The sequence below is a fragment of the Callorhinus ursinus genome, unplaced genomic scaffold (genome assembly GCF_003265705.2).
Source record: "Callorhinus ursinus isolate GAN/ISIS: 27379988/994484 unplaced genomic scaffold, GSC_fseal_2.0 scaffold25, whole genome shotgun sequence".
Lineage (NCBI taxonomy): Eukaryota > Metazoa > Chordata > Mammalia > Carnivora > Otariidae > Callorhinus > Callorhinus ursinus.
The window spans coordinates 9,941,369-9,961,158 of NW_027397087.1; the positions used below are offsets into that span (position 1 = coordinate 9,941,369).

The window sequence follows — 19,790 nt, forward strand, 5'->3', positions numbered from 1 at the left end:
AAACTGGTACCTACTGATGGTCATAGTAGAAGCATCCACAATAGCCAAAAAGTGGAAATAATCCACATGTCCATCAACAGATGAATGAATAAAGAAAATGTGGTATATTTATACAATGAAATATTTTTTTTGAAGATATTATTTATTTATTTGACAGAGAGAGAGTCAGCGAGAGCAGGAACACAAGCAGGGGGAGTGGAAGAGGGAGAAGCAGGCCTCCCGCAGGAGCAGGAAGCCTGATGCAGGGCTTGATCCCAGGACCCTGGGATCATGACCTGAGCTGAAGGCAGCCGCCTAACGGCTGAGCCACCCAGGTGCCCCTATTTATACAATGAAATATTATTTGGCCTTAAAAAGGAAGGAAATTCTGACACATGCTATAACATGGGTGAAAACATTCATTAGGGAGTGGGGAGGGGAGGATGAGGCACCAATATTTAATGGATACAGCATTTTAGTTTGGGATGCTGTAGAGTTCTGAAGATGGATGGTGATGATGGTTGTGCAACAATGTGAATGTACTTAATGGCACTAAATTATATACATAAAAATGGGTAAGATGGTAAATTTTACATATCTATCACAATTTTGAAATTTAAAAATCCTTACATACACAAAAAGCTATTTTGATTACATTACTTTAGCTCTCCACAGAAATAACTCCACAGAACAATGATTCAATACTGTACTTTTGGATTTTTTTAAAAAGGTTTATTTATTTGAGAGAAAGAGAGAGCCCATGCAGGAGGGGGAAGGGTTAGAAGGAAAGAGAGAGAAAATTAAAGCAGACTCTGCACTGAGCGCAGAACCTGATGTGGGGCTCAGTCTCACAACCTGACATCATGACCTGAGCCAAAACGAAGAGTTGAGTCCTTAACTGAGCCACCCAGGCGTCCCGTATTTTTTGATTTTTAAACAAAGTTAGCATAAGAAATAGTAATCTGAAGATAATTTCTACATGTTTATGAGAATCACCTAGTTCAATTTATGACTGTTGATGACAATGTCCATTGTTTGTGAAATGCCCCAATGATACATTCTCTCTTGACTTTAGTTCTAGGATATTTTACTTTCGTGGTGCATTCTTGCTTGCTTTCTTTATGAGATAACAAGAAATCTACCTTTCTCCTTTGGCTATTAGGAACTGAGAATCACCTTGTATGATGATTTGTGGTGTATTAGCTGTATTCCTTGAAGAATCATTCACCATCTTTAAATAAATAATTCCTGTTTCTACTCACTGTGAACACTATGAGTGAAGCAGCTTGGTTACAATTCAGTGTCTGCAATCCAGACTGCTGGACTTTGTGACTTTAAACCATGTTTCTCATTCCAGAATGTCTTAATAGCATGTCTGTTCCTATCATCTATCACACAGATTCTTGTTGTATTACATTTCTGGAAAATAATTCTCATATTTTTAAAGTTCCTCTAAGGCCTCTCCAAATGCATATCATATATGCCATACTGCTTATGTTTTAAATCCGATCATCTCAAACATATCTTCAAAATTTGGTTTAGAGGTATCCATACAGATATTTTTGTAGTGCAATATTAGACAAAACCAAAAACTTTATTCATATGGACAATGTTCTCCACACATACATCATAGCCCTAGTATTTTTGTCATTTGGTTTCCAAATTTTGGCACTAACTTTTAACTATCTCTTTTTCTTCCCTCAAATATCCAATCAGCTGTCAAAGTCTGTAGTTTCGGTCTTCACAATTATTTTACATCTGATCCTTCCTTTGTAATCTGTGTTACACTCTCCCATCTTCTTTCTTCAAGACTTTGCAGTTACCCCTACCTGGAGTCTCAGTCTATTTGGGCTGCTAAAATAAAACATCACAGACTGGGTTGTAAACAACAGTTTATTTCTCACAGCTCCGGAGGCTGGAATTCTAAGATCAGGGAGCCAGAGTGGTTTGATTCCGCTGAAGCCCTCCTCCAGGTTGTAGATTGCTGATTTCTCACTGTGTCCCCACATGATGGAAGGGGCGAGGGATCTCTCTAGGGTCTCTTTTATAAAGGCACTAATTCTGTTCACAAGGGCAGAGCCCATCTCTAAATACCATCATATTGAGTATTAGGATTTCAACATATAAATTTTGTGGGGACACATTTGGACCATAACACTAGATTATCCCAATATCCTTCCAACCGGAGTCTCTGCCATACCTGTCCTCTGTCCAGTTGGTTCCCTGTGCTGTTGCCAGGTCTGTCTTCACTCTTGGCATTTACACAGGCCTTCCAAAATATGGCTCAAACTAAAGGTCTGGTTCAATTACCACTATTCCTCTAGGCATACCCTAGGCCTAGACAAACTGAAGTACTCACTGTCTCCTCATCATGTCCTGCATTTTCACACCTTAATGCTTTGATTCATGTTAGATCCTGGTGGAAAGTGCTTCTCCCTACCCCATCCCCAGTCTCTGCCACTCAGAAATACTATCCATCTACTATCTGCCACCTCCTTAAACTTTTCCTGATTCTATAGATGAGATCTGTCCTGGGTAAACCTCCTCTGGCCTTTTATATCTTGTTGTCTCTTGTGCCAAATGGCATATTGGTCGTATAGTAAACTTACTTATGTATTTCTCTCTCCTACATAAGCTTCTAAGATTATGAATCATGGTTCTTTAGCTACTTATGTTTCTTTATATTTCCTGCTTAGATCAATGTATTGCTTTCCAAATGTACACAAAAAGTATTTTAATGAATTGAAATTGGCGTAAGTTCAATATTGGCAATATATCCCAAGAAAATAACTCAAAGATGTGTTAAAAAGGGTGCTCTTTGTACAAAAAATGTTTTTTTCAAAACAGCAATTATGTTTATTCGGAATGTTTATTCAAAAATGTTTATTCAGAACATTCCAAACATAAGTAATCCAAAAGCTCAACAATAACAGAATGGTTAGATAAAGTAAGGGCAGGACCCGAATCTAATTCTTCTCCTGTGACTGCCCATAGGGAGTATTTACAGTTTATTAAATGAACGGTGTAACATGGCAACAGGATTTTTTTTTTTTAAGATTTTATTTATTTAACAGAGAGACACAGCGAGAGAGGGAACACAAGGGGGGTAGGGGAAGCAGGCTTCCCGCTGAGCAGGGAGCCGGAAGCGGGGCTTGATCCCAGGACTCTGGGATCACGACCTGAGCCGAAGGCAGACGCTTAAGGACTGAGCCACCCAGGCGCCCGGGCAACGGGATATTATATAGCCAAGTGAGTAAGAAATCAAGTTTAGGAAAAAATAACTTTACAAAACATACGTACTATATCTATTAAAAACCTATGGAAACACGTTGTTAATAATCAGAAGGGCCGAGAGAAAGCCGGCTGTCACATCTGAACAGGAATTTAAATGGCGTCCTCATACATACTTTGATTCTCACAAGCCTGTGAAGTACGCACGCGAGGCATCATTAGCTCCGTTTTATGGGTAAGGAAACTGACCCACCGGGGTCAGCAATGATTGACTAAGGCAGAGCCACGACTCCGCCTACCGGACCTGGGTTCTTTCCCCGCCACTCCTCGGCAAGCTTGATTGGTGCTGGGGGTCTCGGTTTCCTTTATTTCACCCGCCTTCCTTTTTCCAATCCAGCCTAGAGACGCGGGCGGCAGGCGGGTGGCAGGTGTCCGGCGAGGTGCAGGTGCGGCGGTGGCGGACGAACTGCGCCTTAGGCCCCCGCGACCATAGAGTCCGGAAGTGCGGCCAGAGCAGCTCCCGGGGGCGCCGCACGGGCCGAGCCCAGGACAGCGAGGGCAGTGCCTGGGCCGGCCGAATGGCCGTAGTGCTGGCCATCAGGGTGGTCGCGGGGCTGGCGGCAGCGGCGCTAGCGGCCGTGCTCTTGGAGCACTATGGCCTGGCCGGTCAGCCTTCGCCGCTGCCCCAGCCCCGCGCCTCCCGGAGCCCGCACCCCGCGCCGGGCCCCGGAGCCAGCAACATCTTCTGGGGGCTGCAGGTGACGCAGCGGGAGCAGGGCTTGGGGTGGGTGCAGAGGCGTCACTACGCGGTGAGGCGCGGGCAGTTTCCACCGGGGTGCGACCGCCGCGGACCCAAACTCCCGGCTGGGGGCTCTGTCCTTTCCTTGGGGGGGAGGGGGGTTCGTTCTTGCACTGCATCCTTGCCATTTCCTTCCGCCTTGAGAGAGCTGCCTGGTCGCCTGGGTCCGTGCTGCCTCTTCCTGACTCAGATATCTCTGTTTAATACCTGCTTTCGGCAGATATCCGACATTCACCTGAGCAGGTTTCGTGATCCAGGCAGAGCTGTAGACTTAGAGAAGTTCTGTTCAGAAACTATTGGCATCATTCAACCAGCTCTCGTCCTGGCAACAGGTAGGGAGGGTTGCCGTGCTGTCGTGTTGTTCTGTGGTCCGGATGGTAGAATGCTAGCCAGGGCTGCAGCTTTTCACTTCGGGCATGTTGGGGACACTATAGCCCCAGCTCCAGGTGAGTCTTCCTGTAGAGAAGATGGGACATTGTAATTTCCTTTGCCGATGGATAATTGAGTCAAGATCCAAGCTAAATGACTTGCCATAGCAAGGTTTTGTCAAAGCAGTAGAAGCAAGGCTCATGATTCTCGTTAGTATACTGTCTGCTATATTTGTATTCGTTCGTCGTTGTTGTTACAGTTCTGGATTTGAGAGAGAATTAGGGAAAGCCCTTTAACCACAAATGAAGTTTTTTTCTTAATTCCTTTCTTCCTTCCTAACTTCCCTTTTCTTTCTTTTCTTTCTTTCTTCTTTCTTCTCTTTGGCGGGGGGGGGGGGGCAGAGGGAGAGAGAGAATTTCAAGCAGGCTTCAGGCCCAGGGCAGAGCATCCTGACCTGAGCCGAAACCAAGAGTGGGAGACTTAACCGACTGAGCCACGCCAAAGTTATCTTTTTTAAAAAAACTAACTCCCCCCTCCCTGCCCCTCCGGGGCCCCAGACAGCCTCGGAGGCACTCCAGCTTCAGAGCACTCTATCCCCCTTGTCCTGTGAATGACCGCTGAGGAAGACAATGAATGAGGCAAAGGAGTCTCTTCGAAACATCGAGCAGAAGTACAAGCTCTTCCAACAGCAACAGTTCACCTTCATCACCGCTCTGGAGCACTGCAGGGAGAACACCCACGACAAGATCCGGCCCATCGCCAGCATCGGACAGGTGCAGAGCTACACGGAGCATTATTGCAACAACTCCACAGACCAGCGCATTCTGCTCATGTTCCTGGACATCTGCTCAGAGCTGAACAAGCTGTGTCAGCACTTCGAAGCCCTACACTCCGGCACCCCGGCCACCAACAACCTGCTTGAGAAATGCAAATCCCTGGTTAGCCAAAGCAACGACCTGAGCAGCCTCAGAGCAAAGTACCCTCACGACGTGGTGAACCACCTCAGCTGTGACGAGGCCAGGAACCACTACGGAGGTGTCGTCAGCCTCATCCCCATCATCCTGGACTTAGTTGAAGAATGGATCGCCCACTCAGAGAAGCTGCCCCGCAAAGCCCTGCAGCATGTGAGTGAGCCCCAGGCACGCCAGGAAGCCACCGGGGTGGCTGCTCGCCCTTCCTGGACCACAGGCACCCAGCCTCGGTTAAGAAAGCACAAATGTAGGCGACTTACAAAAGACAGCCCCAAACCTAGGGGGAATGACACAGGATGTTTCAAACCTCCCTGGAGACCACCTGGCGGGAAACTGTAACTCAGAGCCGGCAACCTGCTGCGTCCCGTAGTGTGCTTGGTCACTTAACTTGGTCTCCACTGGCCGATCCATTCTTTGGCACCCACAGTCCCCACCACAGATGAACCCCAGAGGGGCCTGCCTAGTATACTGTTGAGAACCTCTCTCCCTCTCTCACTTTCACTTCTAAGCTCTCCTCGCCTCTGAGTGTCAGGCTCTGTGCCAATGAAGAGGACCCCCACTTCCAGTGTTGGTGGGAGCAGGTGTCCCGGGGAGGCTGCTGAGAACTGGGGTCACCGGCCTGCCCAGGTGCTCTGGGAGCTCCCAGCCCGCACCCTGCCGGGCCCGGCCACACTGCAGGTCTGGCTTTCTGGGCAGAGCCGCCGAGCCGGAGGCCTGCCAGCTCCTTTCCCACCACAGCAGCAACTGTAGGCAAGGCTCGGCTCCTGCAAGGTCCAGCTGCTCAGCCTGCCAGGATGCTGAGGGCCGGCACGGTGGACTTCCTCAGTGTGATTAGGTCTCTGAACCAAAACCCAAAGGGGAATGAACCTGCCTTTCCTCTCCTTTACTTGGGAGAGGAACCATGAGAGAAGCCGGAAGAATTCTGATTTTATGGCTCCCATGCAAGGACAGTTTCCTGATTTTCACAACACAGTCAAGGCCCCGACATTATAGAATGTGTCTCTGGCTTTTGAGCTTGCTGGAAGTTCTGACTGACTGTTGGCTTTTCCCTTCACAGGGGGCGACTTAGCTTCTGTGTTCTTGCTTCGTCGGGGGCGACCATCAAGAATAAAAAGTGTTCTCCCCCCCCAAAAAAAAATAACAACCCCCCACTTTTTTTTAAACAGCATTAGTCAATCTTATGTTGTCAATTGTTTGAGGCTTAAAGTGACTTAGGACACTTTTCTTCATCTTTTGGTACTTCTGTGACTTGGGTTCTCTAGAGTCTTCAAACTCCTTTTTTTTTTTTTTTAAGATTTTATTTATTTGAGAGAGAGAATGAGAGAGAGAGAGAGCACATGAGAGGAGGGAGGGTCAGAGGGAGAAGCAGACTCCCTGCTGAGCAGGGACCCCAATGTGGGACTTGATCCTGGGACTCCAGGATCATGACCTGAGCCGAAGGCAGTCGCCTAACCAACTGAGCCACCCAGGCGCCCCGAGTCTTCAAACTTCTATTTGCCCCCTAAATGCATTGTAGAAAAAGTAAAGGAGCATCTGCCATATTTATTGGGGGATTCATATCCTACCCACCTTACTGAAACACCTCTGCTGATATGATGGATTACCAGTCCTTATGTTATGGAAAACCTCCATTTCAAATTTGCATTTAGTTTTCCAGAAATTTTGGTATTTCATTGACCAACCGCACCTTCTAGATTACTTCTTGCTGTAGAAATAACACTTGGCCAGATTACATATCCTGATTTAGGGTGTGGAAAATATGGTTGTCATAGATATCAGGCATCTGCCCAGTGTTGGAATTTCTTATAGTTTGCATTTTTGTCAGAGTTTCACGATGCATTTTGTACTGCTCTCTTTAAAGATAATTTTTTTCAGAACCCATTTCTAATATCACGGTAAGTTAAATAGGTACTTGCTAACCTATAAGAAACAAAGTCTTTGCCAAGAAAATCTCATTTTATAGGGCTCGCTTTGGACATAGATGGACTTACAAGTTGTTATGCTTGTACATGTTGAGTACTTAAGTATCTTTGTTCTTTCAAAGTGCATTTAAAAACATTTTTAACCCCCTTGGGTTTATTTTGCATTGTGATTCAAGTCTTATGTAAATCTACAGGAGACCTGACTGATGCCAAAACAAAGGAACACTTGGGATCCAGGCAGCATGAGGTAGAATGGCAAACTTACCAGGGTATTCTGAAGAAGACAAGGGTCATGGAAAAAACCAAGTGGCTCGATGTTAAAGGAAATCATGGTAAGAGTCAAGACCCACATATAATTAAAACTAGATTTTTTTCCCTTCAAGAGCCTAGATTCTCCAATTTAGAATATAAAATTATAAAATGGGAACATTGTAACATAGTTTTAGTTAGACTGAAGGCCGCAACTCTGAAATACAACTATATTATATGATTTTAAAACTTCAGATGTCACTTTTAGCCTTTGAGGGGAAAGTTGGGATGGTCATTTCTTCTTTACATGAAGAAATGCTTCTAGCAAAACCTATGTAGGAGGGTGTTTAAAAGTATAACTATTTTGGGCTCCTTGCTGGCTCAGTTGGTAGAGCATGCAACCCTTGATCTAAAGTCATGAGTTCAAGCCCCACATTGGGTGTGCAGCCTACAATCAATCAGTCCATACGTATATACATTCATACCACATACATAAATACGTATGTATAGATCAATAGATACACATTTTGCTAATAGAAGCCGCCACCCGTAAGTCCATATACCATATGATTCCATTTATATGACATTCAAGAAAAGGCAAAACTATAGAGAACAGATTGTGGTTGCCAAGGGTTGAGGGTGGGGGGATAGGCCGACTACAAAGAGGCATCATGGGAGAACTTTGGGAGATGTTGGAACTGTTCTGTATCTCCATTGCAGTGAATACATGACTGTGCATTTGTCAAAAACCAAAGAACTATACATTACAGTGAATGAATTTTACTGTGTATACATTAAAAAATTAAAATTGCAAATAAATCTCTATGTATGAGGGGAGAAATGGATAATCCTTTCACATTTTTTACATTATTATTGTCTTGTTAGTAAGGAAATGAACTCTTCAGCAAAGTGTCCTAACAGTAGGTTTGTTTTATAAAGGTTGACTTTCTTATTAGTTGCTAAGTACTTTGTCTCCTTCATTTGATCATTAATTGCTGCTGTGTGCCTAATTATATATATTTTTAAAACTATCATTTTAAACAGATAATTCTGTCTGGTAAAATACACAGTTTTGGTTTGATCAGAAAATGCCTTCTTTATAAATAGTTCTTACAAAGCAGCTAGGAATTATTAATTGATGATGGGATATCTGGCTTATAGCTTTCTCTGGTATACCCTGTAAGTCTGGTCCTGAACTTATGATGGTTCAACTTACGATGGTTTGACCGACGATTTTTTTTTTTTTAAGATTTTATTTATTAGAGAGAGAGCAAGTGTGAGAGAGAGAGAGCATGAGCAGAGGGAGTGGCAGAGGGAGAAGGAGCCTCCTTGCTGAGCAGGGAGCCCAATGCAGGGCTCCATGGGACTCTGGCATCATGACCTCAGCTGAGACCTACGATTTTTCAACTTTACAGTGTATGAAGGTGATACACATTCAATAGAAACTATATTTCGAATTTTGAATTTTTATCTTTTCCTGGGCTAGCGATATGCAGTATGAAACTCTGGTTATGCTGGACACGATCACCAGGGTAAAAAGCCATTAACCTTATAACTATTCTATGCCCATGCTATCATTCTGTTTTTCACTCTCAGATATTCATCATGAGATATTCAACACTTTATTGGCCTTGTGTTAGATGATTTTGCCCAACTATAGGCTAATGTAAGCATTCTGAGCATGTTTAAGGTAGGCGAGGCTAAGCTCTGATGTTCAATAGGTTCAGTGCATAAAATGCATTTTCTATTTAAATATTTGCCACTTAAAATGGATTTGTCTGGACATAACCCCATTATAAGATCTGAATTTATATTTCCCTTTTTTCCTGATCTTAATTAGTGGTACAGGTCAAATTCTTTTGCAATAAAAGCAAGTCTGTACATAATAAAGAAGTTTATTTTTTAACAGCATTAGTCAATCTACTGACTAAGCCAAACTACTGACTTATTTCAAGATGAGATCTTGTGAACAGAGCTTGTCCTTTGGAGGTCATGATAATCTAATTTGACTTGTATAAGCACAAAGGCTTATAGTATGTGTATATATATAGATAGATAGATATGTTTATATATTGTGTTAAGATAGGAGGAAACTAATTTTTATTAAGATTTAACTATAACTGTAGTTCTCTTACGTAGTAAGAGGAAAATTGGACTTAACAGCTTATTCTCTGAAGTTACTAGAAATATAGTGGATTCTTGGAATTCCAAGCTGGTAAGTAATTTTAGTTATTGCAAGCAGGCAATCAAGCTCAATGAAATAATTATATTTCCAGATAAGTGTTCTGTGACATCTTTTACCTTACTCCTTACCATTATATAACTCCTTTCTTACTGAATCTCTACAAGATTTAAGAAGAGACGGTCTTAGGTCCTGTTATCAAAGTGATTAGCTGTTTAGAAACACTTGGCATGGATCCATGTATCAGTCATGATTAAAACAGCAGCAACAGTCCAGTCTTACAACGGCAAATTGATTTATTCTGAATAGTACATAATATCAAAGTATTTCTTATTCTCCAGTATATGGGGTGCCTTAAATTAGTTTCCAGATAATCTGAATTCTGTTACCAAGTTTTAAAAACTATCAGGCTAATTTATTGGCATTCTGCCATTTAGAGATGTTATTGAAAATATTGTCATTTTTCTTTAGTCATTAAGATGTTTGTATTTTTCTTTTTAATATAGATGATGTTTGCTCTTTTTTTTTTCCCATGTGCTTTTTTGGTTTTTTGTTTTTTCCAAATTTTTATTTAAATTCTAGTTAGTTAACATATGGTGTAATATTGATTGGTTTCAGGAGTAGAATTTAGTGATTCATTGCTCTTTTCTTTTTAATTAGATGCATTCAACATTCCAAGTCTGGAGAGTGTCGAGAATTATTACAGGTACTGTAGTGAACAGAATACAGACCATGAAGTAGTACAAGGGGAGTGCAGTCAAGTCAATGAATGGGTGAAACATTTTTTAACAGAACTTCTAGTAACTTAGAATTTTTGTGTATGTGTGTATGACAGATTCAGTTCCTTTTTTCCCCCAAGACTTTTTCTTTCCTTTAATTCCTTTTATCTCATATACTTTATGCTTTTTATTGGCTAATGATACTTTAAATATTTCACACAAACTTTTTTTTTTGCCATTGATACTTAGCAGAAGTCATATTTTTATTAGTCATTTTTTTTTACTTGGATATAATTGATATATAACATATTCATTTTAGGTATACAACACAATGATTCAAGAGTTGTATGTATTGTGAAATGGTAACCACAATAAGTCTAGTTAACACCCATCACCATACATAATTAAAAAAATCTTTTTTCTTGTGATAAAAACTTTAAAAATCTACTCTCAGCAACTTTCAAATATATAATAGAGTGTGTTTGACTGTAGTCACCATGCTATACATCAGAAGTCACTTAGATTAGAGCTTGTTAGGAGAGTACTGTAGATTTTAGGAATACTGAGAAACTGATGCTCTCAGCCTCGCAGTGGCTGAGGCGCCCAGTTGGTCACCCAGTTTGTCACAGAAATATTAAGATTTTCTTTATATGCCATGAATGTGAAAAAGGCTATGACTATGGAAGGCTCTTTGCATTAGAAAACCAGTTCTCTAGTTTCAATGTGTTGGGATTCTTTTAGTTGCAATTTCACTTCTAGTTCTAGGATAGTCCACAGCTTTGTCCTACATTGTCCATCACTCAAGTAGTGAGAATTTGTTGAGAGCCCATTGTTAGCTGGATAGCGTGAGAGATACAAGAGCTAATATGAAAAACTATGGCCTCTATCTTCAAGGAAGTCCAGTTAAGAGAGATAAGAATTGTTTGGGAAACAATTAGAAAAGAACATTAAGGGATGACTGATGAAATGCTACATTATTTGGTAGACATGATAATCACTATGAGAAATCGGAAAGGGCAGAAGTCAGCATGGGCTGGACATAGAGACTTTATCTTATTTTTGAGATATAATTGCAATATAACATTGTATAAGATTAAGATGTACAACATGTTCATGTGATACATATATATATATTGCGATATGAGGACCACCATAGAGTTAGCTAATACCTCGATCACTATCACATAATTATCATTTTCTTCTGGTAGAAATAATTAAGATCTAGTCTCTTAGTGACTTTGAAGCTTATAAAACAGTATTGTTGATTATAATTACTATGCTGTGCATTAGATCTTCTGAGTTTATATATCTACCTAGTTGCAAGTTAGGATTTAATAAAAGAAGTAAAACTTGTGTTCAGTCTTAAAAGAAGGGTTGCATTTGGAGAAGTAAGAAATTTTGAGGGGTATATTTTAGGCAAAACCACATAATTTTAAAAGTTAGAATGAGCTTTTAGGGACAGTAAGGTAACTGGTATCACCAGAATAAAAGATCATTTTGAGGACTGGTATGACATTGGGTAGGTAGCTTAGAGCCAATTTATGGAGGTCTTAAGTGACAGGTGTAGAAATTTAGATGTGTTGTGTAATGGTTCATAATCCAGTACAGATTCCTAAGGAGACAAGTCAAATAATGAAATAATATTTTATAAAGGGCAATCACACAACAAAAAAGAGAAAAGATAGGGATAATAAGGAAAAAAACAGGGAGATTGGAGTTTTGTAGAGCAAATAGGAGAGTCCTGTAATAGTCCAGTCATGATGTGGAAGGGCTTGAAATGAATAGGAGACATATCTATCTAACAGAGTCCATAGATACGGGGACAGTGTCATCAGCTGGAGGATGGCAGGTCAAACAGCATTGGTTAGCGTATAATTAGAGTCACTGTAACTTGGAGGATGAAGTTGTCCTTTGTTTTTAATGTGAGAAAGGAAAAGGTCAGAGATGAAAATCTTTCGTTTTCTCTTATCTATTTGTATCTTTGATGGTGACTGTGGAATGGAACTAGGAAACATTTTCAAAGAAGAATTAACAGGACTTTGGGTCTGACTGGTTATTGGGAGGGTAAAGCTATTAGTCACTTGAAAGTTTCTTACCTTTATATTTTTGTTTCTAACCACCTAAACTGTATCTGAATTTTTAATAAACAGCATTTTATTTTATTTTATTTTTTAAAAATATTTTATTTATTTATTTGACAGGGAGAGAGAGACAGCAAGAGCAGGAACACAGCAGGGGGAGTGGGAAAGGGAGAAGCAGGCTTCCTGCGGAGCAGGGAGCCTGATGTGGGGCTTGATCCCAGGACCCTGGGATCGTGACCTGACCCGAAGGCAGACACTTAACAACTGAGCCACCCAGGTGCCCCAATAAAGCATTTTAATAAACAGCCAGAGATACGGACATTACAGATATATCAGCCTGAACAAAAAAGCTTAAAGCTAAATCTTGATCTTAAGAATGCCCCAGAGAATGTCAAAATCCAGAATTCAAAAAATGTTAATAGCTATCATATAGTTTAATCTCTACTTTCAAATAGTTGGGTTTATTTTTAGATAATGGGTTTTAATGTATTAAAAATGTAGGAAAGGAAACAATATATGTGAGATTATAAGATCCTAAAGAGGGGTGCCTGGGTGGCTCAGATGGTTAAACGTCTGCCTTCGGCTCAAGTCATGATCCCAGGGTCCTGGGATCGAGCCCCACATTGGGCTCCCTGCTCCGCGGGAAGCCTGCTTCTCCCTCTCCCTCTACTATTCCCCCTGCTTGTGCTCTCTCGCTCTCTCTGTCAAATAAATAAATAAAATCTTAAAAGAAAAAAAAAAGATCCTAAATAACTGAAAACAAATTAAGCAGGAAAAATATAAATAAAAATTTTAACGAGAGAAAAAAAACCTCAAAATAGAAAATTTTATTTTTTTAAAAGCTTTTGTTATTTATTTATTTGTTTTAGAGAGAGAGTGTGTGTGCACATGTGGGCACACGCGAGTCGGGGAGGAGTGGAGGGAGAGGGATAAGTAGAATCCGTGCTGAGTGCCAGGCCCAGTGCAGGGCTGGATCCCATCACCCTGAGATCTTGATCTGAACTGAAATCAAGAGTTGCTCACTTAACTGACTGAGCCACCCAGGTGCCCCCCAAAATAGAAAACTTAAAAATACTGGGAAGAGGGGCAATAGAACTAATTGACTTTTAATTATAATATCTGTGATAATGTGTTTATTTTATGATATATTTGATGGCTATCGTGGCTTAAATATAGCTCCCTGATAGCACATTAGGTTTCAGGAGTTTATTTGTATTTTTCCATATGTGCCTTATCTATTTTCTTATAATGTCATGACATTTGAGTAATATAATACCTTCCTTCACATTTATTCAACAAAGACTAATGAGTTCCCACACTGTGTGCTATGTTACCCACCCTTTCCCCCGTTCTTCACTCTCCAACCTTATAGACACCTGAACACTGTGGATACTTAGGTAGTGAGGACTTTCATTACCGAATATATACCCTGTATAGGTTACAGATATATTTTTAGGAACTGAAAAACATTTACTGACCCAGACCTAACATTTTTCTTGATGACTTCGTCTTTGCAAGGCTTTATTGTGAGTTAAGCCTCTATAGTCCTATTTCAAGATACAAACACCTTTTTTTTTTATCTCATTACACCAAGAATTCTGCTAGGCACTTCGTAGGTCCTCACTAAATTTTTCAATGATGGATAAGTACCATTTCACTGGATTCTGATTGATCTCTCTTTAAATGTTTGGTGGACTGCCTAAAATAGCCGCCTCCTTCTCTGCTTTGCTTGGTGACCTTGTGTTTGGTTACTTATGCATTAGTTTGCTTCAATCTTTATAGAAAATGGGAAGAAAAATCCTTAAAATTTCTTTTCATCAGCTTATTGTGGATTAGTTTATGTATTTCTCTGTCAGATTAGGAAATTTTCAAAGGGAGGCAAAATACAGTGTGATAGATGGGGAGGAATTTAAACTCATTCTGTTTTTTTTATGATTGCACTAAAACTTTCCTGTCTTGTATTTTTTAGGAAATATTCTGCCGTACGTAGGGATGGCTCTTTCCATTATGTCCACAGTACTCCCTTTGGCAACTATTCTTTCATCTCTTTGGATGCCACCCCAAATCCAGGGCCTAAGAGACCCTATAATTTCTTTGGAATTTTAGATGAGGTACAGTAAAAATCTCACTTCCCTTTGTAGCTAACCTATTTTGTTTTTTCTTGGATAAATGTGGCTCACTTAAGGTTATCCTAGGTAAACTGTTCTTATTTAGAAATTCTTGAGAAAAATTTTACTGTGGTTACAAGTATGGCTAGAAGAAATCACTGGCTACTTCCGCATTATCACTGCTATCTATGTTCTGGTCCCCATATCTTATAAAGAAATACCTCACATTTTATATTTATTCAGTAAGCATTTATTAAATATATACTAAGTGCAACATGCACTTTGCAAGGTGCAGGGCGTACAGCTTTATACTATATGGTATATTCCTGAATCCCCATAGTTGCCATTTCTAACTAATGGACTATATTCATTTTAATAAGAGAAGGGCAACCACTGAAGTGAATCAATTTCTGTTAAAGCAAGTTAGGTGAAAACTGTTGCTGGATTAAAACTGTCTGGAAAATCACATATGAGAACCTCTCATTCTTTCTTAGTACAACAGATGTCAGCTCACTAATGAGCACCTGCCTACATGCAAGACATATGTGCCTGCATGGAAGAATACAAGAGCGATAAGATCAAGTTACTTGCCTCTTAGAATATTTAATCTAGTGGAGGGGCATAAGACTAGTGCAGAAATAACTATAATAAAGGGCAGAATTTGCTAAGTGCTGAAAGAGATTCAAAGTGATATGAAGGTTCAGAAGACCTTGAAATCAAGTGAATAGAATATTGTGAAATGCATTGTGTTATATTAGGCATTTATTTAATGAAGGTATATTTTGTTTCTTATCCTCCAACTGTCTTTAGACAGAGTTTATTAACTTATTATTTTAAAGCCTACTCCTTAGAGCAGTGTTTTTTAAGATACGACTCAAAGATCATCTTCATGAAAATCAGCTGGACTCTTGTAAAATGCAGATTCCCAGGCTTTCCCCGAGACTTATCAAATTAGAAACCCTGAGGGTATGGTCCAGGAATTCATTGCTATAAGCACTTTACAGATAATTAATGTATATTTATACATGTACAAGTTATTTTTTTTAAAGATTTTATTTATTTGAGAGAGTGAGCGAGAGAGAGAGGCAGGGCGTGTGTGCATGTGTGCAGGCAGCGGGGAGGGGCAGAGGGAGAGGGAGAAACAGGCTCTGCGCTGAGCGAGGAACCCCGACTTGGGGCTCGATCCCAGGACCCTGGGATCATGACCTGAGCAGAAGGCAGTTGCTTAACCGACTGAGCCACCCAGGCGCCCCTGTACAAGTTATTTTTGAAATCAACTTTATGAGGGATGATTTACATACAATAAAGTGCACTCATTTTAAGTGTTTGAAGCGTATTGACAAAAAATATATATGCTGGTATAACTGTCACCCCAGTCAAGAGAGAACATTTCTATCATCCCAGAAAGTTCTCTTGTGTAGTCAGTCTTCACCCCAATCCTAGAGAACCACTGATGGGTTTTCTGTCAGTATAGATTAATTTTTTTTCTAGAATTTTATGTAAATGAAATCATACAGTATGTACTCTTGTGTCTGGCTTCTTTTGCTCAGTATATTTCTATGATTTGTTTCTACAATTCATCCATATTATTGTGTGTTTGAGTAATTCTTTCCTTTTTATCACTACATAGCATTCCATTGTTTGGATATACTGATGGTTTCTAGTTTTTGGCTATTTTGAGTTGAGCTGTTGTGAACATTCAGGTACAGGCTTTTTGTGGACATATGTACATCTTATTTTAGAAGTTTGGTTTCAAGTTCCTCTTTATTAATTGCAATGTAGTATACAGGGCTGAAGAGATTAATGGTTCTTATTTTCTATAAAGAACTTTGTCATAAAAATGGACAGAAATTTATGTCATTTAAAGATTGTTCTCTATTTCTCAGTTTCCTTCTCTATCAAATGGGGATAATACTTGCCCTGCTTAGCATAGAGTTATTTTTAGGACCAAATGAATTATAATGTATATGAAAACAGTTTGAAATTTATACAGGTCCATGCAGGTCATTAATTAGTAGGGTTTAGGCCTTAGACATAATATACTTATTATTATAAAACTTCAAGGCAGATGTTTAATCTGTAGATTTCAGCCTGAGCCCTAATGAAAGATCCTTCTGTTTTTCTCCCATTTCAGAAGCGGATGGAGGAACTTCTGTTACTGGCCAAGGAGAGTAGTCGGAGTAACCACAGTATTTGGTTTGGACACTATACAACATCCACTATCCTTTCTCCATCACCTGGAATTCGGTCAATAATGAGGTGAGGCAGGCTTCCAAAATCAGAATTAATTGCTTGTAATTCTTTTATGTTACTCTTGCTCTCCTGAAGAGATCTTTTTATTAGTTTGGCATTGCAAGTTATCTGTTCATTTATTCTGCTCGTTTTTCATCGATTAGATCAGCTACAGCGTATTTGTGTGGGCATCTCCATACTCTCGGTGGGCTGATGCCTGTTTTGCACACTCGTCACCTCCAGGGCACTTTGGAACTTGAGGTGGGAGACTGGAAGGATAACAGAAGGTAAGGGAACTACCCCACAAAATAAACTTATACATGTAAGTTTTGCTAAAACAACGATAGTTTTCTTATTGCTACCATGGGTGATCCCAGTCAAGGAAAAACTTGTGATCTCCCTAAGTTTTTAAAGTAATATAGATATTATGTGTGTCGGTGTATAAAAACCTCATTGCAACAGTTATGTTTGCCATCACTATGTTACGTTGGATTTTCAAGATGCATCCACTAGGAGATAGATCTCAAACTCTAGGGTGCACAAGGATTGTGGAGGATCTTATTAAAAATAACAATTTGGAGGCCCTATCTCCAGAGAATTTGGTTGTGTTGGTCTGGTTTCGGACCTGCATTTTTTTTTTTAAAGCCCACCAGGTGTTCTATGGACCACACTTAGAGAAACATTAGAACTGGAACTGTATCACCCTCTGAATTTTATATCTACCTTTGTAGTTACTACTATGTTAGTGATTTAAGTTCTTCAAATACACGATAGTTGGTTTTATTAAGATTAAAGTCTTTCTATGAGAAAACACAGCCTGTTTATCAAAAGCATACAGTATAGTTAAATATATAGAGAGAAAAGAACTAAATACATATTTTGAGAATAACTAAGTACAGTAGCTTAAATATAGATGAGTATCATCTCATTGTTGAACTATTATCAATTACAATTTAATTTATTCAAACTCAGTTCTCTGAAGATGTTAGTAAATATTTTTTGAGCTGAATATGTTCTTTCTGTTTTTAACTACTTCCATTAATTAAAAAATAGCTTTACATCTTGGAAGGTACTCACTCATTTTGGTTGACTCTGCTAGAAACTGTCTAAAACTATGCTTGAAGCCTGTAATTACTTGGCAACTGTAATTACTTTGAGCTAGACCTGTCTATTCATGACTGTGAGGTTGTGGGCTGGGCTGGGATTACCTTTTACCAGATAGCCTTCCTAATCCTTGATCAGCTTCTTTATTTCTTATAAATGCTATAGTTACAAGTTAAGTGATGTCATGAAACCATTTCCTCTCTTTCTCTTTCCACCTGCTCTCCTGTTGTTCCACCCCTGGGGTTTTATCTGGAGTTTTACTGAAAGGACCTAACCTTTACCTGCCCTTTTAAACATTTAAGTTGTGTTAGGATAGTAGAGGAGCTTTTAAAAGTATATTAGTAATATTAGGCTAGGCTTTGTTGTGGATACAAATAAATCTGGAAAATATCAGTGGCTTAACAACAGATGCTTATTTTTTCATTTATGTAAATCTGGTATGAGCCAGGGACTCTCTCTTCCATGGAGTGACTCAGGGATTCAGATTTCCTTCATCTCATAATGCCACTATCTCAACACCTCAATCCCAGGGCAGGGAAGAGAGCATGGAGAACTCATGCCCACTCCTAAATACTTTGCACCAGAAGTGTGATACATGTCACTTCTGTTTACAGCCCATTGACCAGAACTAGTCACATGGTCCCAACCTAATACCAGGGAGACTGGGAAATGCAGGGGAGCACGTGGAGTATTTGGTGAGCACTATTGTTTCTGCCATAGTTAATCATTTCTTTTCTCAGTTCAAAAAGTAGAAAATATAAAATTTTGGTTATTCTTTAATGAATATTTATACCTCTCACCATGCATTTAGAAAACCAAAATAAATTTTGTTACTTTCTTTGAAATTATAGAAATAAAGGTTTAAAAGAAGAATGAAAGATTTCTGATTGTGTTTATGTTAATATTAGCATTTTTGATGAGATGAGGAATATCAGGTATTAGGCTTATGATGAATGTCTTAGGTTCAAAACAGTCTTAAAGTATAGAAACCAAACGAATTAATTTATCAAGCATTTATTTAAAAATGAAAGCGTGCATGCTATGTACCAGGCATTGTTCTAGGGCACAGTAAATTTATGTCTTAGTAAGATTCAATTTGTGATAAACGTGAACTATAAAGCGGTAGGGGCAAGGGAAGAAGGACAGGGAAACAATATTAGTTACTTTGTATAAATTCATGATCTCAGAAAGTATAGTTTTATATTTTTACATTTGGTCTGTGTATAACCTTCATACCCTCTTATAATGTGAAGTGACTAAATTACCTTATTGTCTCTGGTCTCTAGGTACCGGATCTTTGCTTTTGATCATGACCTCTTTAGCTTTGCAGATTTGGCCTTTGACGAGTGGCCTGTGGTTCTTATCACTAATCCTAAGTCACTCCTATATAGCTGTGCTAGACATGAACCACTAGAAAGACTTCTTCATTCAACACACATCAGGTATGTAGCAGTTTTTTGGAATTTCCTTTCAGTTTGATATTAGTGGAGAATAAGTCAATGTGACTATAATCCCGTGTGAAAACTGTGAGATGCTGCACTTTAATTTTCTCAACAATCTAAACATTATATAAAGATAAAATGCTTACTGCTTTATTCCCATTCAGTTAAAAAATAATTTTTTTAAGCTGTTGAAATTTAAAAAACCTCCAGAAACCCATAACCCTACCACTGTAATTTTTGTGTATTTTATTTTCATGTTTTACATTGCTATAATCCCCCTAACCCCAAACAGAGCTGTTACTGACATTTCTGACTTCCTTCTCAGGCATTCTCTTTGAGGCATGTTTTTACATAGTTGTAATGATAGGGCACAGTCTATTTTAATTCCTACTTTTTATCTCT

The 19,790-nt window shown here is 39.6% G+C and overlaps 2 protein-coding genes across 6 annotated transcripts in view; both read left to right on the plus strand.

Moving 5' to 3' along the window:
* Nucleotides 1–3,519: 3,519 nt before the first annotated feature.
* The window catches only part of TMEM62 (transmembrane protein 62), a 34,585-nt gene continuing 18,314 nt past the window's right edge, over nt 3,520–19,790 (plus strand). Inside the window, exons 1-8 of one of the 4 annotated variants that reach the window (XM_073876904.1) lie at nt 3,520–3,968; nt 4,230–4,455; nt 7,466–7,603; nt 10,363–10,408; nt 14,472–14,613; nt 16,745–16,869; nt 17,007–17,129; nt 19,233–19,388. In XM_073876904.1, the coding sequence (XP_073733005.1) occupies nt 3,789–3,968; nt 4,230–4,455; nt 7,466–7,603; nt 10,363–10,408; nt 14,472–14,613; nt 16,745–16,869; nt 17,007–17,129; nt 19,233–19,388 (1,136 nt within the window). In that variant the 5' untranslated portion in view covers nt 3,520–3,788. The remainder of the gene's footprint in view (nt 3,969–4,229; nt 4,456–7,465; nt 7,604–10,362; nt 10,409–14,471; nt 14,614–16,744; nt 16,870–17,006; nt 17,130–19,232; nt 19,389–19,790) is intronic. The other 3 variants (XM_073876903.1, XM_073876905.1, XM_025884361.2) reach the window with 3 other exon arrangements.
* On the plus strand, nt 4,468–7,544 carry LOC112833293 (sperm acrosome-associated protein 9). 2 transcript variants are annotated; one of them, XM_025884366.2, is made up of 2 exons: nt 4,468–5,502; nt 7,466–7,544. In XM_025884366.2, exons 1-2 carry the CDS (start codon nt 5,008–5,010, stop codon nt 7,472–7,474), a joined length of 504 nt encoding a protein of 167 aa, XP_025740151.1. In that variant the 5' UTR covers nt 4,468–5,007; the 3' UTR covers nt 7,475–7,544. The 2 variants fall into 2 exon arrangements, with proteins under 2 accessions (XP_025740151.1, XP_025740149.1); XM_025884364.2 differs by lacking the exon at nt 7,466–7,544 and adding an exon at nt 6,407–6,613.